The 26701-nt window shown below is 41.5% G+C and overlaps 1 protein-coding gene across 1 annotated transcript in view; it reads right to left on the reverse strand.

The window, feature by feature from the left end:
• The window catches only part of ZFYVE26 (zinc finger FYVE-type containing 26), a gene marked incomplete at its 3' end in the record, with an annotated part of 634764 nt that overhangs the window by 372520 nt on the left and 235543 nt on the right, over nucleotides 1-26701 (reverse strand). Inside the window, 1 exon segment of the mRNA XM_053697844.1 lies at nucleotides 9753-9857. Coding sequence (XP_053553819.1) covers nucleotides 9753-9857 — 105 coding nt within the window.

Genomic DNA, 26701 nt, shown 5'->3' on the forward strand with positions numbered 1-26701 from the left:
ATAATGAGGTGGGGTTAAGGAGACAGAGGCATACAGTGTCCAGTGAAGGATAACAAACAGGGGAAATATATGGTAATACACAGAGCATATACTGACAAAGTTATATATATCAACATGGAATCAATATGTATAAAGATGTGAAATTAGGTATACAGGGGAATATAAAATAGTCAAAAAAGGAGAAAGGAAAAAAAAAAAAAAAAAAAAAAAAAAGAGGAATAATAATAACGACAAAAGTGTGGACATAGGCGTACCTATGCATAGAGAGTGTGAAAAAATACAATGTAATTGACTACAGTATATGAAAGTACATTTAAAATTAACATTTAAAATTTCCACATTTAGTCCAGAATTTAGCAAGTTGAAGTGCATTATCATTTTCATTTCAAAGGTTTTTCTTTCCATGGTGTTTTTAAAATTGCCTCTGAGAGTTTTGAGGTTTTGTATGGAATGGTCAGGTTGCATGAAATGGTGTATTAAGAAAATTTCCCTAAAGCCCCTAGGGAAAAAGGAGGGGGGGACAGAAACTATCCCCAGAAATCCTCCTCAAGTAAACCTAAGTACTAAGAGGCGGGCAGTGCCTTATGCTAATGTATTCAACATTATAGAGAAAGAGAAAAAGGGAAGCATAAACTGGCACACTTATTGGGAGATAGTAAGCTAAGTAAGTGCTGTGTGTGGATGGGTGATTAAAACGTAACTTTTAATAAATGATGTATAGCCATAAAATAAAGATGGACTAAGCCATCAATAAAAGATTAATTTAAAAAGTGTCAACAATAGACACACTTGCTCCTCTTATCGATACAGTGATCAATCTGTATAGAAAATGGCTAACACTAGTAAGTAATGCTATTAGGTCTTACATAGGCACACCGAATAGTAATTATCAAGGCAAATGTTAACGTAGCTATGCACATAGGACTAAGCGGAAGATCAAATAAGGAAAGGTAGAGAGCCTCACGGGGTTCTCAACAACAATTAAGTAGCACTAGACCAGTAACATATTACCAATATTATCTAAAGTGAGTCTATGTAAGAATGATGCCTTAAAGGTCAACAATTAGACTAATGTTAAGACTGATAAGAGGAGCAGTGTGAACGCCGGCCGCTCCAACACACAGTGTATTTAAAGGACCATCGGCCAATCACAGGGTCGCTTTCAAATCCATACGGTTAATCAGCCAATCAGCATGGTGTTTGCATCTACTGAAGTCCTAATGACGTGTACGGACACCGCTTGAGTATCGTATTAGATGAGAGGGGTGTGTGTTAGAGAGCCAATTACGATGAAGGGATCGAATAGGTATATCCCTCAATGGACAGTCAAAACATGAATTATCAATACCCAATCACAGTTACGATCTAGTCAATTGCTTAGTATCAGTCATGGTCTTACTTTTAGGTTAACATATAAGATGAAGCAAATATAATGCTCATTGTATTATATATTAAATAATGTAGATAGATCACTCCCAGACTCGTTAGATCCAGGTTGTGGCTGAGCTGTTCCCTTTATCTGTATCAAATAGACCATCACCTAGATTACGAGTTTTGTCGGTAATGCTGTGCTGTGCTAACAAGCAGTTTTCCCTCACCGCTCACCTACAGACAGTGCTGGTATTACGGGGTTTTTACAAACCCAGCGTTAACCGCAGAAAAGTGAGCGGAGAGCAAAATTTAGCTCCACATCTCACATCAATACCAGCGCTGCTTACGGTAGCAGTGATCTGGTAAAACGTGCTTGTGCACAATTTCCCCATAGGAATCAATGGGGCAGAGCCGGCTGAAAAAAAAACTAACACCTGCAAAAAAGCAGCGTAAAGCTCCTAACGCAGCCCTATTGATTCCTATGGGGAAAACAAAATTTATGCTTACCTGATAAATTTATTTCTCTTGTGGTGTATCCAGTCCACTGATTCATCCATTACTTGTGGGATATTCTCCTTCCCAACAGGAAGCTGCAAGAGGATCACCCACAGCAGAGCTGTCTATATAGCTCCTCCCCTAACTGCCACCTCCCAGTCATTCGACCGAAGACAAGCAAGAGAAAGGAGAAACTATAGGGTGCAGTGGTGACTGTAGTTTAAAAATTTTAAACATCTGCCTTAAAATGACAGGGCGGGTCGTGGACTGGATACACCACAAGAGAAATAAATTTATCAGGTAAGCATAAATTTTGTTTTCTCTTGTAAGGTGTATCCGGTCCACGGATTCATCCATTACTTGTGGGATACCAATACCAAAGCTATTGGACACGGATGAAGGGAGGGACAAGGCAGGCGCTTAAACGGAAGGCACCACTGCCTGTAAGACCTTTCTCCCAAAAATAGCCTCCGAAGAAGAAAAAGTATCAAATTTGTAGAATTTAGAAAAAGTATGAAGCGAAGACCAAGTCGCCACCTTACAAATCTGTTCAACAGAAGCCTCATTTTTAAAAGCCCATGTGGAAGCCACCGCTCTAGTGGAATGAGCTGTAATTCTTTCAGGAGGCTGCTGGCCAGCAGTCTCATAAGCTAAGCGGATTATACTTCTTAACCAAAAAGAAAGTGAAGTTGCTGAAGCCTTTTGGCCTTTCCTCTGTCCAGAGTAGACAACAAACAATGCAGATGTTTGACGAAAATCTTTAGTAGCTTGTAAATAAAACTTTAAAGCACGAACCACGTCAAGATTGTGTAACAGACGTTCCTTCTTTGAAGAAGGATTAGAACACAGTGACGGAACAACAATCTCCTGATTGATATTCTTATTAGATACCACCTTAGGAAGAAACCCAGGTTTGGTACGCAATACTACCTTATCTGCATGGAAGATCAGATAAGGGGAATCACACTGCAAGGCAGATAACTCTGAAACTCTTCGAGCCGAAGAGACAGCTACCAAAAACAGAACTTTCCAAGATAAAAGCTTGATATCTATGGAATGCAGAGGTTCAAACGGAACCCCTTGAAGAACTTTAAAAACTAAATTTAAACTCCATGGCGGAGCAACAGGTTTAAACACAGGCTTGATTCTAACTAAAGCCTGACAAAACGCCTGAACGTCTGGAACATCCGCCAGACGCTTGTGCAAAAGAATAGACAGAGCAGAAATCTGTCCCTTTAAGGAACTAGCTGACAATCCCTTCTCCAATCCTTCTTGAAGAAAAGATAATATCCTGGGAATCCTGACTTTACTCCATGAGTAACTCTTGGATTCACACCAATGAAGATATTTACACCATATCTTATGATAGATTTTCCTGGTGACAGGCTTTCAAGCCTGAATTAAGGTATCAATAACAGACTCTGAAAAACCACGCTTTGATAAAATCAAGCGTTCAATCTCCAAGCAGTCAGACGCAGAGAAATTAGATTTGGATGTTTGAAGGGACCCTGAAGTAGAAGGTCCTGCCTCAGCGGCAGAGTCCATGGTGGAAAGGATGACATGTCCACCAGATCTGCATACCAAGTCCTGCGTGGCCACGCAGGAGCTATCAAAATCACTGAAGCTCTCTCCTGCTTGATCTTGGCAATCAGACGAGGGATCAGAGGAAATGGTGGAAACACATAAGCCAGGCTGAAGGACCAGGGCGCTGCTAGAGCATCTATCAGCGCTGCCTGGGGATCCCTTGATCTGGACCCGTAACAAGGAAGTTTGGCGTTCTGACGAGACGCCATGAGATCCAGTTCTGGTTTGCCCCATAGTTGAATCAGCTGGGCAAATACCTCCGGATGGAGCTCCCACTCCCCCGGATGAAAAGTCTGCCGACTTAGAAAATCCGCCTCCCAGTTCTCTATCCTGGGATATGGATAGCTGAGAGATGGCAAGAGTGAACCTCTGCCCATAGAATTATCTTTGAAACCTCCAACATTGCCAGGGGGCTCCTTGTTCCCCCCTGATGGTTGATATAGGCTACAGCCGTGCTGTTGTCCGACTGAAATCTGATGAACCTGACCGCAGCTAGCTGAGGCCAAGCCTGAAGAGCATTGAATATCGCTCTTAGTTCCAGAATGTTTATCGGAAGGAGTGCCTTCTCCTGAGTCCACGAGCCCTGAGCCTTCAGGGAGTTCCAGACTGCACCCCAGCCCAGAAGGCTGGCATCTGTCGTTACTATAGTCCAATCTGGCCTGCGGAAGCTCATCCCCTTGGACAGATGGACCCGAGATAGCCACCAGAGAAGAGAATCCCTGGTTTCTTGATCCAGATTTAGTAGAGGGGACAAATCTGTGTAATCCCCTTTCTACTGACTGAGCATGCAAAGTTGCAGCGGTCTGAGATGTAGGTGGGCAAACGGTACTATGTCCATTGCCGCTAACATTAAACCGATTACTTCCATACACTGAGCCACTGAAGGACGAGAAGTGGAATAAAGAACACGGCAAGAGTCTAGAAGTTTTGACAATCTGGCCTTCGTTAGGTAAATCTTCATTTCTACCGAATCTATCAGAGTCCCTAGGAATGAAACTTTTGTTAGAGGTGATAGAGAACTCTTTTCTTCGTTCACCTTCCACCCATGGGACCTCAGAAATGCCAGAACAATGTCCGCCTGTATCAGAATGTCGTCTAAGGGGCTACTGCTATGCCAAGCGGCCTTAGGACCGCTAGGAGGGACCCTAGAACCTTTGTAAAGATTCTTGGTGCCGTGGCCAACCCGAAGGGAAGAGCCACAAACTGGTAGTGCCTGTCTAGAAAGGCAAACCTGAGAAAACGATGATGATCTTTGTGTATCGGGATGTGAAGATAAGCATCCTTTAAGTCCACGGTAGTCATATATTGACCCTCCTGGATCATAGGAAGGATGGTTCGAATAGTCTCTATCTTGAAGAATGGGACTCTGAGAAATTTGCTTAAGATCTTGAGATCTAAGATTGGTCTGAATGTTCCCTCTTTCTTGGGAACTACAAACAGATTTGAATAGAATCCCTGCCCCTGTTCCTCCTTTGGAACTGGGTGGATCACTCCCATAACTAGGAGGTCTTGAACACAATGTAAGAATGCCTCTCTCTTTATCTGGTTTGCAGATAAGTGTGAGAGATGAAATCTCCCTTTTGGGGGAGAGGTTTTGAATTCCAGAAGATAACCCTTGGACACAATTTCTAATGCCAGGGATCCTGGACATCTCTTGCCCAAGCCTGGGCGAAGAGAGAGAGTCTGCCCCCTACTAGATCCGTTTCTGGATCGGGGGCTGCTTCTTCATGCCGTCTTAGAGGCAGCAGCAGGCTTCTTGGCCTGTTTCCCCTTGCTCCAAGCCTGGTTAGGTCTCCAGACCGGCTTAGACTGGGCAAAAGTTCCCTCTTGTTTTGTGTTAGAGGAAGTTGAAGCTGCGCCACTCTTGAAGTTTCGAAAGGGCCGAAAACTAGACTGTTTGGTCCTTAATTTGTTGGACCTATCTTGAGGAAGGGCGTGACCTCTTCCTCGAGTGATGTCAGAAATGATCTCCTTCAGTCCAGGCCCGAATAGGGTCTGCCCTTTGAAGGGAATGTTGAGAAGTTTAGACTTTGAAGTCACGTCAGCTGACCAGGATTTAAGCCATAGCGCCCTACGCGCCTGAATAGCAAAACCTGAATTTTTAGCCGTTAGTTTGGTTAAATGAACAACGGCGTCAGAAACAAATGAATTGGCTAGCTTAAGGGCCCTAAGCTTGTCAATAATCTCTTCCAACGGAGTTTCAACCTGTAGAGCCTCCTCTAGAGACTCAAACCAGAAAGCCGCAGCAGCAGTGACATAATCCCCTGTCGTGACATTGTCTGTCTGAAAACGGAGATTAGATTCCCTCTTCATTAAAGGCCAAGCATAAAGGGCTCTGAAGAGAGCACGGAATTCCAAAATATTGATTGATAACCTCGCCTCCGGAGGATTCCAAACTCCTTCTGCTGTCAGAGACCCCCAAACAGCTCCCAAACCTGTAAGACTTGGATCTGTGATGATCACAGACCAGGTAGAACGAGCAAAAGGAAGCCCCCTGAAGAATAAACTGGTGATTTAGCCACCAAGTCAGAGAGAGGCGCGTATAGGGATCTAAGAATATCTGTTGTGATATTTGAGTATAATCCTTGCACCATTGGCGCAGCATACAAAGCTAAAGAGGCCTCATATGAAAACAAGCAAAAGGGATCACGTTTGATGCTGCATACATGAGGGCCTAGTACTTCCATACACATTGCCACTGAAGGGAATGAGAGAAACTGAAGGTTTAGACAAGCTGAAACCAATTGTATTCATCTATTTTCTGTTAAGGAAAGAGCCATGGATACACTGAATCTATAGAAAACTAAAAAAGGTGACCTTTGTCTGAGGAATCAATGAACTCTTTGGTAAATTGATCCTCCCACCATGTCAATTATAGAAAAAATAATAGTTGTTTTGAGCGAGATTCTGCAAAATGAAAAGATTGAGCTAGTACCAAGATATTGTCCAAGTAAGGAAATACAGCAATACCCTGCACTTTGATTACAGATAAAAGGACACTGAGAACCTTAGTAAATATTATTGGAGCTGCTGCTATGCCAAACGGGATAGCAACAAACTGGTAATGCTTTTCCAGAAAAAAGAACCCCAGGAACTGGTAGTGTTCTGGGTGTATAGGGATGTGAAAGTATGCATCCTGTAAATCTATTGTGGACATAAAGTGACCTTGTTAAACAAAAAACAGAGTAGTCCTTATAGTTTCCATTTTGAAAGTACAAATTTGTTTAGAGTTTTCAGATCCAGAATTGGTCTGAAAGAATTTTCCTTCTTTGGTAGAATGAGATTTGAATAAAATCCCAACCGTTGTTCCTGTAAAGGAACTGGAACAATTTCTCAGGAAAAAAACTGAGCTTTCATAGGATGTTTTGGAATATGGTTGAGAAAAAAAAACTCCCTATAGGACGTCACATTCTGAATCCAATTCAAAATACCTGGGAAAATATTTTTAATCCAGGGATTTTAGACAGATTCTAAGATTTTTTTAAGTCTGCCCCTACCAGTAGTACTGGGTTGGGGGCTGCATCTTCATGAGCTCTTAGAGGCAGGATTATGTTTCTTATTCTGCTTAATTTAGTGTAGTGTCTGCAGGTATGTAGGCTTAGTCCCCTAAAATATGCTATACCTGAAAAAAGTATATACAAATAGCCTTTGTGTTGTATATGAGTGCTGCACACTTACCTGAGAGAAGCACATCTCCACTGAACTTACCAGCAAGATATGTAGCTCTAGCCAGTAGAGAGCCTATCTAATGCTGTACAGGCAACAGCAGAGACAATTAGAGAATTACCTTTAACCCTACAGGAGGTGGCTAAGGCGACACCTGAGGGGAGTTATGGCTGAAATCCCATAGGGATAGTGATATATCCTATGTACCTGAGAGCATTGACTAAAATGCTATATCAAAATTTTCTGCTTGAGTATAATACAGGAGACCGCTTAAAAACCTCCTGAAAGTAAGAGAGAAGGTAAACTATGTCTTAAGGCATATATACCAGATAAGTTTCTCTCTTCCCAAGTAATTCATTAAATATTAGGGATGCTGTTGGAATAGAAAGACATTATAAAAGAGGGCATTCATACAGAAAATAATACATTACTTAGTAATAATCTGTTAACCCTTTAGTATAAAGGAGGTAGTAAGTAAATGACACCAATACATCATAGGTTGTTTAAATTGACAATCCAGTATAGAACCTAGGTGTCTTCTCTTATACACAAGAACATAATAGGACTCTTTAAAGAGCCAACACAGGCAGGGGAAGTGAACCGAACAGACTTACCAGATAAGGTTATATAAGTCAGATAAAGTACATATATAACCTACAACAGGTATAATGTGGAGAACTGCTATATAAATATTATATATATATATATATAATATGATTTCCCATTACTGCACAAAACATAGCCATATTACCTCATAGTAAGAGATGTTAAGATAGTTGACAATGCAATCCTAAAAAGCAGTTAAGTGCAAAAGTCTCACCTTGTCCATACTATATCAGATCTGTCGAACAACAATATTTACTACACGGGAAAGGAAGTGCTGGCGGAGCCTACAACTCTAAAGGCTTCCATACTGGTCAGAGAGGAGGTGAATATAACTTGCAAGCTACCTGTGATAAGCATGCCTAGACTCCACCCAACCTGTTGGCACCATAGAAATAGCGCACCAAAACAGATTGTGATATGAAATATCAGTGTCACGCTGCACCACTCTAGCCATTGCTAGGGGCGCGGCGTCTCCTTCCCTGCTCGTTGCCAGGGGCTGTCTCGGGTCCGGAGACGTGCGGGCGGACGTCATCACCGCACGCTCCTCTCCGGTCTTGACGCCTGGGCGCGAATCCTGCGCCTATTTAAATGCCTTCTTCATGATCTATCACTGCCCAAATATAGGTGTTACTTTGTGTACTCCTGGGAGTGACAGATCATTTTTTCTTATTGCCTCGCTGCTGCTGAACTCTGCCTATCTGACTACTCTACCTGTTTAACCCCTAAATTGCTAGACTGATATATTGCTGCTGAACCCTGCATGCCTGACCTTTCTAGTGGTGTGCCCTTGAACTGCTTTACCGTTGCCAAACCCTGCCTGCCTGACCATTCTAGTGGTTTGTCCTTGGACTGCTTTACCGTTGCCAAACCCTGCCTGCCTGACCATTCTAGTGGTTTGTCCTTGGACTGGTTTACTGTTGCCAAATCTGCCTGTCTGACCATTCCAGTGATTTGCCTTGCCCTGTTCTGCCGTTGCCACTGGGGACTCTCCTGCCTGTGGTGAGTGCCGCTCTCCTCATCTTTCTCTGCTCTAAGATATTCCCTATCATTTCGGCTCGACAGTCTGATAGAGGGTTATCCCACGAGCATTACAATCAGGCTGGGAACGCCCCCCGCCACAGCGTGGCAAGTGTTGCTGTAATAACTTTTACAAAATGCCTGTGAAGAACCTCACAGAGCACAAATACAGAAAGCCATCACAAGCCAGCAACACACTGCCACCCTATACAGAAATACAAATAAGAACGCTCCATATCCCTGCAGTGTCCACAATTATGAGACCCAAGAAAAGTGACACAACTTTTGTGGATTATAGAAAAACTTCTAGCCTAGCAGAGTTAACACCTTTCGTAGAACAGAAAGATTACTGATACATAATATAATTTTGGGCTGCAGAAAACAGACAGGAGAAAAAGTTAATTTATATACATGAAATGTTATCACAGACCTTGAACTGCCATGTGGAAATTATTTTGGCTACTCTAAACCTGGAAAATTATTTGCAGACAGATTGTGGGCTGTGTGAGTGCTGAAATCACTTACCTGAGCGAAGTACCCCTCCACTAAACTTACCAGGAAGGTCTAAAGCTGTATCCAGGAGAGAGACAATCCAGTGCTTGTACAGGGTACAGCAGAGGATTTCAGAGAAAATACCTTTCATCCCACATGGGTTGGCTAAGGGACGCACATAAACATGGTATTCCTATGTGCCTGAAATCCCAGGGCTAATGGGTCTACCATAAAACATCCATAAACAAGTATATTGAGCACCTCTATCTTCCACCTCACTTCTGGGAGGCCAAGAACAAAACTGTGAAGTGGGAGGGATTAAAGCTTGTGTGGGTTCTTGGGCGCATCCTGGTGGCGGGAATTATATCCCACATGTTATGAATTTCCTTTGGACTCTCATCATCATACAAATGAAAATACTAATTTAAAACATTTTAAAGATAGAAACAATTATTTTTTCTCTTCTCTGAAAAATGCATTGTTAAATCAAGCAAAGAAAACAGGCTAATTTTTTTCCATACCTTAGCTTCCAAAATAATATTGATGATAGACTGTGGATCATCTATGCAGGCTTTCTTTAAATCTTGCCAGCTTGCCCACATAAACTCTTCCTTCAAGTCAAGAATCTATTAACGGAAAGAAAATTGCAATATGAAGAGTTTAATCATAGTATAATTATAGTTAAATCTGTTTTTATGCTTAAGTTAGAAAAAAACAGATAATCATAAAATATTTGTCCCTATCCAATTTTGCAGATTAATAACTATATACAAAACTACAGGTTACTTTGTCATGGTTTTCATTGGTTACATTTATTAGGCCATACTGCAAAAATAAATAAATAAAAGTAAAATAAATACGAGAAACATAAAATTTGTTGTTTTCAATTCAAGCATGGTTGTACAGTATACCCCATCACTGTGTATTTATCAATATACATCTATACTAGCGCTGCAGAATCTGTTGGCGCTCTACAAATAACCGATAATAATAATAATAATATTACATTTTATTACTGCATTTTGAGTTATTTAATAAAGACAAATTGATTTATTCCACTGCCCAAAAAAGTACTTATTTTACCTCCGATTAAGCACCGAGTTGGACAACCAATATTTACATCAGAGCGAGTGCACTGTAGCGAGTCTGCTGCTGCTCTTCCTCTTTCGGAAAAAAACACAGGCTGCAGCTTTAAAGCAACTTGTCAGTCTAAAGCTGATCTGTCCCCTCTCTAAACAGATAATGTTCAGCTTAGGTAATAAAAAGTAATTGCAAATATATTGAAAGTGTAATCCATTATATCTATTATATATATATATATATATATATATATATATATTTTTTTTTTTATTAGCAGGTTTTCCAGCACTCCAACCTTGGGTGATTCTCACACAACCTTGATAGAACATATAGAACAATTTTTATAGAATGAAGGGCACTCTCAGTTTTTTTAGTATTTGCAAAACAAAGTTATTTATTCTTAGTATCAACAATTCTTCACAGTCAACGTTTTGGCTTTCACTGAAGCCTTCCTCAAGACAGATAACATCCAGCAGCAGCTGCACATGAAGTACAGGAAGTAAATGTATAATATGTATAATATAAGTATATATGTGCAAACATATATGTGCAAACATATATGTGCAAACAAGTAGAGTGTCACAGATCAGTACACTAAGTGTACCAAATCTGAAGACAAACAGCACTATTAATTATGGGATCCCTCTGAGGAAGAAGGAATTATGAAACGATCCTTTGAAACGCGTTAGGGCTAACTTTTTACATCGGCGGATGCAGGTTTATGTACTTTGTTATTGAATATATGTTGGCTGATGACCAGGACTTTCAATATATATTCCATGTATCCTGTGATATCGGATTTGGAGTTTGTACTTGTACGCTATTCATACCTCATATTGTTTGAGGGTGTACCATGTGAGTGTATATCGTATATTATGTTTTTAACAATTTATTAAAGGCAGTATTACACTATTTCTGGTTCCTTTTTCTCATTCCCTGAGTACCTGTTCATAGTAGGAAATAAGCAGAGGAAAATAACATTAATGACTACATATTCCAAGAGGTGGACAGAACGTTATTAACATCACTTCCCACACAAGGCACTTATTCACTGGATATCCTCTCCCTTTGCAGATGTAGCAACTTACCTCATAAGATTGAGGTAATTTCTGGTAAGAAAAATATCTTTACATCCAGACTTCGTATCTGGACTCATTGTATATCAACTGTATATATATATATATATATATATATCATAATTTATGTAAGAACTTACCTGATAAATTCATTTATTTCATATTGGCAAGAGTCCATGAGCTAGTGACGTATGGGATATACAATCCTACCAGGAGGGGCAAAGTTTCCCAAACCTCAAAATGCCTACAAATAAACCCCTCACCACACGCACAATTCAGTTTAACAAATAGCCAAGAAGTGGGGTGATAAATCAAGGAGTAAAAAGCATCAACAAAGGAATTTGAGATAAAGATAAAAACAGAGGCGCCACATGTGTAGGTCAATAAAAACAAATGAATCCAGACAACAGCAGAATAAGGGTACTCACAAAAGTGGTGGCACTCTATTGTGCCAGCAGGGACAGGCTGGTGTTCTACAGCAAACCAGCTAGCTGTGTAAAAGATCTCCACCGGATACGTTCAGCGCTGGAATTCTCTGCCTTTGGGGCCTCTAGCCAATGTTCCCAGTGTACTATTTCCCCTCAACTGGAGCTGCAGATGGAATGGGGAGAAGGGCTGGACTGCCCTAAGGTTATTGAAATGGAGACTATCACAACACCACCAGACTGATGTAAAAGTAAAAAATCAGTATTTCAAGCACACAAGTCTGAGGAAACGGGGTTCGCCCGAGAAACGCGTTGCTTTTACAGATAGTGCAGAATTATTAGGCAAATGAGAATTTTGACCACATCATCCTCTTTAATCATGTTGTCTTACTCCAAGCTGTATAGGCTCGAAAGCCTACTACCAATTAAGCATATTAGGTGATGTGCATCTCTGTAATGAGAAGGGGTGTGGTCTAATGACAACACCCTATATCAGGTGTGCATAATTATTAGGCAACTTCCTTTCCTTTGGCAAAATGGGTCAAAAGAAGGACTTGACAGGCTCAGAAAAGTCAAAAATAGTGAGATATCTTGCAGAGGGATGCAGCACTATTAAAATTGCAAAGCTTCTGAAGCGTGATCATCGAACAATCAAGCGTTTCATTCAAAATAGTCAACAGGGTCGCAAGAAGCGTGTGGAAAAACCAAGGCGCAAAATAACTGCCCATGAACTGAGAAAAGTCAAGCGTGCAGCTGCCAAGATGCCACTTGCCACCAGTTTGGCCATATTTCAGAGCTGCAACATCACTGGAGTGCCCAAAAGCACAAGGTGTGCAATACTCAGAGACATGGCCAAGGTAAGAAAGGCTGAAAGACGACCACCACTGAACAAGACACACAAGCTGAAACGTCAAGACTGGGCCAAGAAATATCTCAAGACTGATTTTTCTAAGGTTTTATGGACTGATGAAATGAGAGTGAGTCTTGATGGGCCAGATGGATGGGCCCGTGGCTGGATTGGTAAAGGGCAGAGAGCTCCAGTCCGACTCAGACGCCAGCAAGGTGGAGGTGGAGTACTGGTTTGGGCTGGTATCATCAAAGATGAGCTTGTGGGGCCTTTTCGGGTTGAGGATGGAGTCAAGCTCAACTCCCAGTCCTACTGCCAGTTTCTGGAAGACACCTTCTTCAAGCAGTGGTACAGGAAGAAGTCTGCATCCTTCAAGAAAAACATGATTTTCATGCAGGACAATGCTCCATCACACGCGTCCAAGTACTCCACAGCGTGACTGGCAAGAAAGGATATAAAAGAAGAAAATCTAATGACATAGCCTCCATGTTCACCTGATCTGAACCCCATTGAGAACCTGTGGTCCATCATCAAATGTGAGATTTACAAGGAGGGAAAACAGTACACCTCTCTGAACAGTGTCTGGGAGGCTGTGGTTGCTGCTGCACGCAATGTTGATGGTGAACAGATCAAAACACTGACAGAATCCATGGATGGCAGGCTTTTGAGTGTCCTTGCAAAGAAAGGTGGCTATATTGGTAACTGATTAGTTTTTGTTTTGTTTTTGAATGTCAGAAATGTATATTTGTGAATGTTGAGATGTTATATTGGTTTCACTGGTAAAAATAAATAATTGAAATGGGTATATATTTGTTTTTTGTTAAGTTGCCTAATAATTATGCACAGTAATAGTCACCTGCACACACAGATATCCCCCTAAAATAGCTATAACTAAAAACAAACTAAAAACTACTTCCAAAACTATTCAGCTTTGATATTAATGAGTTTTTTGGGTTCATTGAGAACATGGTTGTTGTTCAATAATAAAATTAATCCTCAAAAATACAACTTGCCTAATAATTCTGCACTCCCTGTATATTCTTTGTGAGGAGATTGATATGCACACACCCAGCTGTAAATTGTGATACCTTTGGTATTTTTATTCTGTACAATAAAATACTGATTTTTTACTTTTACATCAGTCTGGTGTTGTTGTGATAGTCTCCATTTCAGTAACCTTAGGGCAGTCCAGCCCTTCTCCCCGTTCCATCTGCAGCTCCAGTTGAGGGGAAATACTACACTGGGAACATTGGCTAGAGGCCCCAAAGGCAGAGAATTCCAGCGCTGAACGTATCCGGTGGGGATCTTTTACACAGCTAGCTGGTTTGCTGTAGAACACCAGCCTGTCCCTGCTGGCACAATAGAGTGCCGCCACTTTTGTGAGTACCCTTATTCTGCTGTTGTCTGGATTAATTTGTTTTTATTGACCTACACATGTGGCGCCTCTGTTTTTGTCTTTATCTCATCATTATAGAAGTGCATCATCCTTTTGGGTGACGACAGAGAGCGGCCTATCAAGTTTTGGGACGTTGAAGACACCTGTTGGACTTTCTATATCTGGCTTGTCTATTTCCTTTGTTTTATTAATTATTTGTTTATTATTACTATATCACTTGCCCATTTAGGGATTTATATTAACCTTGTATTTCTGTGTTTGACATATTTTCTTATAATTTTTTTATATAGCGTCTCCTATAGAAGCACAGTGATTTGTCTATCACTGTTACTTCTTTATCTGTTTAACAAAGGAATTCAGTTTAACTAATAGCCAAGCAGTGGGGTAATAAAGAAAGGAGTAGAAAGCATCAACAAAGGAAATTTGGAAATAATTGCGCTTTATACAAAAAAATCATAACCACCATAAAAAAGGGGTGGGCCTCATGGACTCTTGCCAATATGAAAGAAATGAATTTATCAGGTAAGTTCTTACATAAATTATGTTTTCTTTCATGTAATTGGCAAGAGTCCATGAGCTAGTGACGTATGGGATAGCAATACCCAAGATGTGGAACTCCACGCAAGAGTCACTAGAGAGGGAGGGATAACAAATAAAAACAGCCAATTCCGCTGAAAAAAATAAATCCACAACCCAAATCATAAGTTAAGTCTCATAATTGAAAAGAAAAAACTTAAATCATAAGCAGAAGAATCAAACTGAAACAGCTGCCTGAAGAACTTTTCTACCAAAAACTGCTTCAGAAGAAGCAAAAACATAAAAATGGTAGAATTTAGTAAGTGTATGCAAAGAAGACCAAGTTGCTGCTTTGCAAATCTGGTCAACTGAAGCTTCATTCTTAAAAGCCCAGGAAGCTTTAACCAAGATGCCAAAGAAACGGCAGAAGCCTTCTGACCTTTCCTGGAACAAGAAAAGATAAAAAATAGACTAGAAGTCTTCCTAAAATCTTTAGTAGCTTCAACATAATATTTCAGAGCTCTCACCACATCCAAAGAATGTAAAGTTCTCTCCAAAGAATTCTTAGGATTAGGACACAAAGAAGGGACAACAATTTCTCTACTAATGTTGTTAGAATTCACAACTTTAGGTAAGAATTTAAATGAAGTCCGCAAAACTGCCTTATCCTGATGAAAAATCAGAAAAGGAGATTCACAAGAAAGAGCAGATAATTCATAAACTCTTCTAGCAGAAGAGATGGAGAAAACGAACAACACTTTCCAAGAAAGCAATTTAATGTCCAAAGAATGCATAGGCTCAAATGGAGGAGCCTGTAATGCCTTCAAAACCAAATTAAGACTCCAAGGAGGAGAGATTGATTTAATGACAGGCTTGATACGAACCAAAGCCTGTACAAAACAGTGAATATCAGGAAGTTTAGCTATTTTTCTGTGGAATAAAACAGAAAGAGCAGAGATTTATCCTTTCAAGGAACTTGCAGACAAACCTTTATCCAAACCATCCTGAAGAAACTGTAAAATTCTAGGAAGTCTAAAAGAATGCCAAGAAAATTTATGAGAAGAACACCATGAAATGTAAGTCTTCCAAACTCGATAATAAATCTTTCTAGAAACAGATTTACGAGCCTGTAACATAGTATTAATCACTGAGTCAGAGAAACCTCTATAACTAAGTACTAAGCGTTCAATTTCCATACCTTCAAATTTAATGATTTGAGATCCTGATGGAAAAACGGACCATGAGATAGAAGGTTTGGCCTTAATGGAAGTGGCCAAGTTTGGCAACTGGACATCTGAACAAGATCTGCATATCAAAACCTGTGAGGCCATGCTGGAGCCACCAGCAGCACAAACGATTGCTCCATGATGATTTTGGAGATCACTCTTGGAAGAAGAACTAGAGGCGGGAAAATATAAGCAAGTTGATAACAGCAAGGAAGTGTCAATGCATCCACTGCTTCCGCATGAGTATCCCTCGACCTGGACAGGTACCTGGCAAGTTTGTTGTTTAGATGAGATGCCATCAGATCTATTTCCGGAAGCCCCCACATCTGAACAATTTGAGAAAACACATCTGGGTGAAGAGACCACTCTCCCGGATGTTAAGTTTGACGACTGAGATAATCCGCTTCCCAATTGTCTATACCTGGGATATGAACCACAGAAATTAGACAGGAGCTGGATTCCGCCCAAACAAGTATCCGGGATACTTCTTTCATAGCTTGAGGGCTGAGAGTCCCACCCTGATGATTGACATACGCCACAGTTGTGACATTGTCTGTCTGGAAACAAATGAACGGTTCTCTCTTCAATAGAGGCCAAAACTGAAGAGCTCTGAGAATCGCAAGGAGTTCCAAAATATTGATTGGTAATCTCGTCTCTTGACATTTCCAAACTCCTTGTGCTGTCAGAGATCCCCAAACAGCTCCCCAACCTGAAAGACTCGCATCTGTTGTGATCACAGTCCAGGTTGGACGAACAAAAGAGGCCCCTAGAATTATACGATGGTGATCTAACCACCAAGTCAGAGAAAGTTGAGTATTGGGATTTAAGAATATTAATTGTGAAATCCTTGTATAATCCCTGCACCATTGATTCAGCATACAAAGCTGGAGAGGTCTCATATGAAAACGAGCAAAGGGGATCGCGTCCGATGCTGCAGTCATGAGACCTAAAATTTCCATGCACATAGCTACTGAAGGGAATGACTGAGACTGAAGGTTCCGACAGGCTGAAACCAATCTTAAACGTCTCTTGTCTGTCAGAGACAGTCATGGAAACTGAATCTATCTGGAAACCTAAAAAGGTTACCCTTGACTGAGGAATCAAAGAACTTTTTGGTAAATTGATCCTCCAACCATGTCTTTGAAGAAACAACACTAGTTGATTTGTGTGAGATTCTGCAGAATGTAAAGACTGAGCTAGTACCAAGATATCGTCCAAATAAGGAAACACTGCAATACCTCGCTCTCTGATTACAGAGAGTAGGGCACCGAGAACCTTTGAAAAGATTCTTTTAGCTGTCGCCAGGCCAAAAGGAAGAGCAACAAATTGGTAATGCTTGTCTTGAAAAGAGAATCTCAGAAACTGATAGCGATCTGGATGAATCGGAATATGAAGATATGCATCCTGTAAGTCTATTGTGGACATATAATGCCCTTGCTGAACAAAAGGCAGAATAGTCCTTATAGTCACCATTTTGAATGATGGTACTCTTACATAACGATTCAAAATCTTTAGATCCAGAACTGGTCTGAATGAATTTTCTTTCTTTGGGACAATGAATAGATTTGAATAAAACCTCAGACCCTGTTCCTGAAACGGAACTGGCATGATTACCCCTGATAACTCCAGGTCTGAAACACACTTCAGGAAAGCCTGGGCTTTCTCTGGGTTCACTGGAATGCGTGAGAGAAAAAAACTTCTCACAGGCGGTCTTACTCTGAAACCTATTCTGTACCCCTGAGAGACAATGCTCTGAATCCAATGATTTTGGACTGAATTGATCCAAACATCTTTGAAAAACTTTAATCTGCCCCCTACTAGCTGAGCTGGAATGAGGGCCGCACCCTCATGCGGACTTGGGGGCTGGTTTAGATCTCTTAAATGGCTTGGATTTATTCCAGATTGAGGAAGGCTTCCAATTGGAAAAAGATTCCTTAGGGGAAGAATTAAGATTTCTGTTCTTTATTAAGTCGAAAGGAACGAAAACGGTTAGAAGCTTTAAATTAACCCTTAGGTCTTTTATCCAGAGGCAAAAAAGCTCCCTTCCCCCCAGTGACAGTTGAAATTATTGAATCCAACTGAGAATCAAAAAATGTATTACCTTGGAAAGAAAGAGATAGCAATGTTGATTTAGAAGTCATATCAGCATTCCAAGATTTAAACCATAAAGCTCTTCTAGCTAAATTAGCTAAAGACATATATCTAACATCAATTATGAAATTATTAGCATGTTGAATTAATTTAACAATGCTAGACACATTATGATCCGATACTTGTTGCGCTAAAGTTTCCAATCAAAAAGTTGAAGCAGCTGCAACATCAGCCAAAGAAATAGCAGGCCTAAGAAGATGACCTGAACATAAATAAGCCTTCCTTAGATAAGATTCAAGTTTTCTATCTAAAGGATCTTTAAAAGAAGTACTATCTTCCGTAGGAATAGTAGTACGCTTAGCAAGAGTAGAGATAGCCCCATCAACTTTGGGGATCTTTTCCCAAAACTCCAATCTATCAATTGGCAAAGGATACAAATTTTTTAAACCTTGAAGAAAGAATCAAAGAAGTACCCAACCTATTCCATTCCTTTCAGATCATATCTGAAATAGCATCAGGAAATGGAAAAACCTCTGGAATAACTACAGGAGGTTAATAAACAGAATTTAAACGTTTACTAGTTTTAATATCAAGAAAACTAGTCTCCTCCATATCTAATGTAATCAACACTTCTTTTAATAAAGAACAAATATACTCCATTTTAAATAAATAAGAGGATTTGTCAGTGTCAATATCTGAGGCAGGATCATCTGAATCAGATAGATCCTCATCAGAGATAGATAAATCGGTCATTTGAAATTTCATCAACTCTATGAGAAGTTTTAAAAGGCCTTTTACGTTTATTAGAAGGCGGAATGGCAGACAAAGCCTTCTGAACGGAATCAGAAATAAATTCTCTTAAATTTACAGGAATATACTGAGAATTAGATGTTGATGGACCAACAACAGGTAATGAACTATTACTGATGGAAACATCTGCATGTAAAAGTTTATCATGACAACTATTACAAACCACTGCTGGAGGTATAGCCTCCACAAGTTTACAACAAATGCACTTAGCTTTGGTAGAACCGATATCAGGCAGCAGGATTCCATCAGTAAATTCTGAGACAGGATCAGATTGAGAAATCTTGCAAAATGTAAGAGAAAAAAACAACATATAAAGCAAAATTATCAATTTCCTTATATGACAGTTTCATGAATGGGAAAAAAATGCAAACAGCATAGCCCTCTGACATAGAAAAAAGGACAGAGGCAAAAGGAATGGGGTCTTAAATAATGAAAATATTTGGCGCCAAGTATGACGCACAACTGCCAGGGTTTTTCCTTGTTTTGTTTGCCATGTGCTGCTGGCAGCCATTTTACTCACCTCTCTTCCTGACTACGGTGCATTGTGGGGGATGCATTTCCTACACTTCCTTTTATGGCAAGACTGGTGTGCATCATCCGTGTGAGACAGGATGCAGTCTCAGAATTGTGATGTCATCACTTATTATTTAAAGGGCCTCTGTTTAGTATGCTTTGCCTTTGCGTTGTCTCAGACCTGTTTGTGAGAGTTCCTGTGTATTACCTGGCTGACCGACGTCCTTCCTGGTTCCTGATCCCTGGCTTGTTCCTGACTCTGCTGTTTTCCTTGTTGCTGATTCCGGCTCGTCTTACTATTCGCTTTTGCTCCTGACTCGGCTCGTCTGACTACCAGCTCTGGTTTTGACTCCTGGCTTGTTATTTGACTTGTGGACTGTTTATTATATTTTGCTATTAATAAAGGTGTAATTATTTTCCTGATTCCTTGCAGCCTGACATTACGCAAAGGCCATGAATCCTGATGGTGCTAATAATCCACCTTTACCTGCCATCATTTCCAGGATGGATGTACAGGATCACCACTTGGATAAATTTGCACTAGCCCTGCAAACCCTGCTGACTCGCACTGCACATTTGGACCAAAGTGTCCCACAAGTTATGGCTGCTCCTGTTTCCGCTGCAGCACCTATAGCTACCAGGAGCATGTCCGGTTCTGCACCTCTAGCCCAGCGATATGGAGGCGGATCCTATTCAGAGGGTTTTTGAACCAGGTGGGCATTTACTTTGAGATGTTACCTCAGGCGTATCCCTCTGACAGAGCTAAGGCGGGATTTCTCATCTCGTTACTCTCTGACACAGCTCTTGCCTAGGCTAATCCCTTGTGGGAGACAAATAAACCTGTGATTTCAAATTACCCTGAATTTGTGGCCTCCTTTCGAAGGGTATTACGTGTTTGTTCCCACCCATGCCTCCATTTCCTCCCATGCCTCCTGGTCCCAAGTCAACAGGTACTGCTGAGCCGATGCAGTTGGGATTCACGCTTCTCTCCGCGGCGGAGAGGGCCTTTAGGAGGAGGGAGGGGCTCTGCCTCTATTGTGGGTTACAGGGCCACCTTTCGAAGTCTTTTCCTACACGGCCGGGAAACGCTCACACCTAAGGTCCTGTCTGGGGCAGACCTTGGGTGGTTTATCAATGAATAAAAGGTGTGAGTCAAGCGCCCGGAACATGACATCTAGCTTTGTACAGAGGCCTCCGAGCCGGCCAAAGAGAAGAGAATAATTGAGTGGTGTAATGTACAAAGCGCCTAAGAAGGCTAAGGTAACTGAGGTTGTATGAACTAAATGTAATGGTCCTTAAAACCAATAAGGTGTAAAGTAGATTTAATACAATACAAATGCAATGAAAGCAATGTAACAGTTGATTACACTGTCAAATGATACAGTTAAAACATAAATATAGAAAAACTCTCTCTTATGGATCCATAATATAAAAACAGACATACGTAAGCAAATATATGCGATGAGAAATGAGTGCCTAAGATCAAATAGTGTCCAAATAAAAAGTCAATGTTGTTATCCAAGATGGGGGGAGTGTCCAAATGTCAAATAAATCAAACAATCAATCCAAACTGCAGTGGTGGTGTGAAAAATTATATAATGATATGTGGAAAATATGATAGAAAAAAAAATATATATGAAAAAATATATATGTGAAAAAACAGAATTTATGTTTACCTGATAAATTGCTTTCTCCAACGGTGTGTCCGGTCCACGGCGTCATCCTTACTTGTGGGATATTCTCCTCCCCAACAGGAAATGGCAAAGAGCCCAGCAAAGCTGGTCACATGATCCCTCCTAGGCTCCGCCTACCCCAGTCATTCGACCGACGTTAAGGAGGAATATTTGCATAGGAGAAACCATATGTTACCGTGGTGACTGTAGTTAAAGAAAATAAATTATCAGACCTGATTAAAAAAACCAGGGCGGGCCGTGGACCGGACACACCGTTGGAGAAAGCAATTTATCAGGTAAACATAAATTCTGTTTTCTCCAACATAGGTGTGTCCGGTCCACGGCGTCATCCTTACTTGTGGGAACCAATACCAAAGCTTTAGGACACGGATGAAGGGAGGGAGCAAATCAGGTCACCTAAATGGAAGGCACCACGGCTTGCAAAACCTTTCTCCCAAAAATAGCCTCAGAAGAAGCAAAAGTATCAAATTTGAAAAATTTAGAAAAAGTGTGCAGTGAAGACCAAGTCACTGCCTTACATATCTGATCAACAGAAGCCTCGTTCTTGAAGGCCCATGTGGAAGCCACAGCCCTAGTGGAGTGAGCTGTGATTCTTTCAGGAGGCTGCCGTCCGGCAGTCTCATAAGCCAATCGGATAATGCTTTTAATCCAGAAGGAGAGAGAGGTAGAAGTTGCTTTTTGACCTCTCCGTTTACCAGAATAAACAACAAACAAAGACAAAGTTTGTCTGAAATCCTTAGTAGCTGCTAAGTAAAATTTGAGAGCACGAACTACATCCAAGTTGTGCAACAAACGTTCCTTCTTTGAAACTGGATTAGGACACAAAGAAGGCACAACTATCTCCTGGTTAATGTTTTTGTTAGAAACAACTTTTGGAAGAAAACCAGGTTTAGTACGCAAAACCACCTTATCTGCATGGAACACCAGATAAGAAGAAGAACACTGCAGAGCAGATAATTCTGAAACTCTTCTAGCAGAAGAAATTGCAACCAAAAACAAAACTTTCCAAGATAATAACTTAATATCAACGGAATGTAAGGGTTCAAACGGAACCCCCTAAAGAACTGAAAGAACTAGGTTGAGACTCCAAGGAGGAGTCAAAATTTTGTAAACAGGCTTGATTCTAACCAGAGCCTGAACAAAGGCTAGAACATCTGGCACAGCTGCCAGCTTTTTGTGAAGTAACACAGACAAGGCAGAAATCTGTCCCATCAAGGAACTTGCAGATAATCCTTTTTACAATCCTTCTCGAAGGAAGGATAGACTCTTAGGAATCTTAACCTTGTCCCAAGGGAATCCTGCAGATTCACACCAACAGATATACCAAATTATGTGGTAATTTTTCTGGCTACAGGCTTTCAGGCCTGAACAAGAGTATTAATAACAGAATCTGAGAACCCTCGCTTTGATAAGATCAAGCGTTCAATCTCCAAGCAGTCAGCTGGAGTGGGTCGAACGGACCTAGAACAAGAAGGTCTCGTCTCAAAGGTAGCTTCCATGGTGGAGCCGATGACATATTCACCAGATCTGCATACCAAGTCCTGCGTGGCCACGCAGGAGCTATCAAAATCACCGACGCCCTCTCCTGATTGATCCTGGCTACCAGCCTGGGGATGAGAGGAAACGGCGGGAACACATAAGCTAGTTTGAAGGTCCAAGGTGCTACTAGTGCATCCACTAGAGCCGCCTTGGGATCCCTGGATCTGTACCCGTAGTAAGGAACTCTGAAGTTCTGACGAGAGGCCATCAGATCCATGTCTGGAATGCCCCACGGTTGAGTGACTTGGGCAAAGATTTCCGGATGGAGTTCCCACTCCCCCGGATGCAATGTCTGACGACTCAGAAAATCCGCTTCCCAATTTTCCACTCCTGGGATGTGGATAGCAGACAGGTGGCAGGAGTGAGACTCCGCCCATAGAATGATTTTGGTCACTTCTTCCATCGCTAGGGAACTCCTTGTTCCCCCCTGATGGTTGATGTATGAACTTGGCCCTCGCTAGCTGAGGCCAAGCTTTGAGAGCATTGAATATCGCTCTCAGTTCCAGAATATTTATCGGTAGAAGAGATTCTACCCGAGACCAAAGACCCTGAGCTTTCAGGGATCCCCAGACCGCGCCCCAGCCCATCAGACTGGCGTCGGTCGTGACAATGACCCACTCTGGTCTGCGGAAGGTCATCCCTTGTGACAGGTTGTCCAGGGACAGCCACCAACGGAATGAGTCTCTGGTCCTCTGATTTACTTGTATCTTCGGAGACAAGTCTGAATAGTCCCCATTCCACTGACTGAGCATGAACAGTTGTAATGGTCTTAGATGAATGCGCACAAAAGGAACTATGTCCATTGCCGCTACCATCAAACCTATCACTTCCATGCACTGCGCTATGGAAGGAAGAGGAACGGAATGAAGTATCCGACAAGAGTCTAGAAGTTTAGTTTTTCTGGCTTCTGTCAGAAAAATCCTCATTTCTAAGGAGTCTATTATAGTTCCCAAGAAGGGAACCCTCGTTGACGGAGATAGAGAACTCTTTTCCACGTTCACTTTCCATCCGTGAGATCTGAGAAAAGCCAGGACAATGTCCGTGTGAGCCTTTACTTGAGGAAGGGACGACGCTCGAATCAGAATGTCGTCCAAGTAAGGTACTACAGCAATGCCCCTTGGTCTTAGCACCGCCAGAAGGGACCCTAGTACCTATGAGAAAATCCTAGGAGCAGTGGCTAATCCGAAAGAAAACGCCACGAACTGGAAATGCTTGTCCAGGAATTCAAACCTTAGGAACCGATGATGTTCCTTGTGGATAGGAATATGTAGATACGCATCCTTGAAATCCACCTTGGTCATGAATTGACCTTCCTGGATGGAAGGAAGGAGTGTTCGAATGGTTTCCATCTTGAACGATGGAACCTTGAGAAACTTGTTCAAGATCTTGAGATCTAAGATTGGTCTGAACGTTCCCTCTTTTTTGGGAACTATGAACAGATTGGAGTAGAACCCCATCCCTTGTTCTCCTAATGGAACAGGATGAATCACTCCCATTTTTAGCAGGTCTTCAACCCAATGTAAGAATGCCTGTCTTCTTATGTGATCTGAAGACAACTGAGACCTGTGGAACCTCCCCCTTGGAGGAAGCCCCTTGAACTCCAGAGAATAACCTTGGGAGACTATTTCTAGCGCCCAAGGATCCAGAACATCTCTTGCCCCAGCCTGAGCGAAGAGAAAGAGTCTGCCCCCCACCAGATCCGGTCCCGGATCGGGGGCCCGCATTTCATGCTGTCTTGGTAGCAGTGGCAGGTTTCCTGGCCTGCTTTCCTTTGTTCCAGCCTTGCATAGGTCTCCAGGCTGGATTGGCTTGAGAAGTATTACCTTCCTGCTTAGAGGACGTAGCCCTTGGGGCTGATCCGTTTCTGCGAAAGGGACGAAACTTAGGTTTATTTTTGGTCTTGAAAAGACCTATCCTGAGGAAGGGCGTGGCCCTTGCCCCCAGTGATATCAGAGATAATCTCTTTCAAGTCAGGGCCAAAGAGTGTTTTCCCCTTGAAAGGAATGTCAAGCAATTTGTTCTTGGAAGACGCATCCGCTGCCCAAGATTTTAACCAAAGCGCTCTGCGCCACAATAGCAAACCCAGAATTTTTTCGCCGCTAACCTAGCCAATTGCAAGGTGGCGTCTAGGGTGAAAGAATTAGCCAATTTAAGAGCACGAATTCTGTCCATAATCTCCTCATAATAAGAAGAATTACTAATAATCGCCTTTCCTAGCTCATCAAACTAGAAACACGCGGCTGCAGTGACAGGGACAATGCATGCAATTGGTTGTAGAAGGGAACCTTGCTGAACAAACATCTTTAGCAGACCTTCTAATTTTTTATCCATAGGATCTTGGAAAGCACAACTATCTTCTATGGGTATAGTGGCGCGCTTGTGTAGAGTAGAAACCGCCCCCTCGACCTTGGGGACTGTCTGCCATCAGTCCTTTCTGGGGTCGACTATAGGAAAACAATTTTATAAATATGGGGGGAGGTACTAAAGGTATACCGGGCCTGTCCCATTCTTTACTAACAATGTACGCCACCCGCTTGGATATAGGAAAAGCTTCGGGGGGCCCCGGGGCCTCTAAGAACTTTTCCATTTTACATAGTGGTTCTGGAATGACCAGATAATCACAATCATCCAAATTGGATAACACCTCCTTAAGCAGAGCGCGGAGATGTTCCAACTTAAATTTAAAAGTAATCACATCAGGTTCCGCTTATTGAGAAATGTTTCCTGAATCTGAAATTTCTCCCTCAGACAAAACCTCCCTGGCCCCCTCAGACTGGTGTAGGGGCCCTTCAGAAACCATATCATCAGCGTTCTCATGCTCTACAGAATTTTCTAAAACAGAGCAGTCGCGCTTTCACTGATAAGTGGGCATATTGGCTAAAATGTTTTTGATAGAATTATCCATTACAGCCGTTAAATGTTGCATAGTAAGGAGTATTGGCGCACTAGATGTACTAGGGGCCTCCTGTATGGGCAAGACTGGTGTAGACGAAGGAGGGGATGATGCAGTACCATGCTTACTCCCCTCACTTGAGGAATCATCTTGGGCATCATTTTTACTAAATTTTTTTATGACATAAAATACATATAGTTAAATGAGAAGGAACCTTGGTTTCCCCACAGTCAGAACACAATCTATCTGGTAGTTCAGACATTGTAAACAGGCATAAACTTGATAACAAAGCACAAAAAACGTTTTAAAATAAAACCGTTACTGTCACTTTAAATTTTAAACTAAACACACTTTATTACTGCAATTGCGAAAAAGTATGAAGGAATTGTTCAAAATTCACCAAAATTTCACCACAGTGTCTTAAAGCCTTAAAAGTATTGCACACCAAATATGGAAGCTTTAACCCTTAAAATAACGGAACCGGAGCCGTTTTTATATTTAACCCCTTTACAGTCCCTGGAATCTGCTTTGCTGAGACCCAACCAAGCCCAAAGGGGAATACGATACCAAATGATGCCTTCAGAAAGACTTTTCTATGTATCAGAGCTCCACACACATGCAGCTGCATGCCATGCTGTCCTCAAAAACAAGTGCGCCATACCGGCGCGAAAATGAGGCTCTGACTATGATTAGGGAAAGCCCCTAAAGAATAAGGTGTCAAAAACAGTGCCTGCCGATATAATCATATCAAAATACCCAGAATAAATGATTCCTCAAGGCTAAATATGTGTTAATAATGAATCGATTTAGCCCAGAAAAAGTCTACAGTCTTAATAAGCCCTTGTGAAGCCCTTATTTACTATCTTAATAAACATGGCTTACCGGATCCCATAGGGAAAATGACAGCTTCCAGCATTACATCGTCTTGTTAGAATGTGTCATACCTCAAGCAGTAAGAGACTGCACACTGTTCCCCCAACTGAAGTTAATTGCTCTCAACAGTCCTGTGTGGAACAGCCATGGATTTTAGTTACGGTGCTAAAATCATTTTCCTCATACAAACAGAAATCTTCATCTCTTTTCTGTTTCTGAGTAAATAGTACATACCAGCACTATTTTAAAATAACAAACTCTTGATTGAATAATAAAAACTACAGTTAAACACTAAAAAACTCTAAGCCATCTCCGTGGAGATGTTGCCTGTACAACGGCAAAGAGAATGACTGGGGTAGGCGGAGCCTAGGAGGGATCATGTGACCAGCTTTGCTGGGCTCTTTGCCATTTCCTGTTGGGGAGGAGAATATCCCACAAGTAAGGATGACGCCGTGGACCGGACACACCTATGTTGGAGAAATGTGTATAAA

This window comes from Bombina bombina, chromosome 1 (genome assembly GCF_027579735.1).
Source record: "Bombina bombina isolate aBomBom1 chromosome 1, aBomBom1.pri, whole genome shotgun sequence".
In the NCBI taxonomy this organism is placed as follows: Eukaryota; Metazoa; Chordata; class Amphibia; order Anura; family Bombinatoridae; genus Bombina; species Bombina bombina.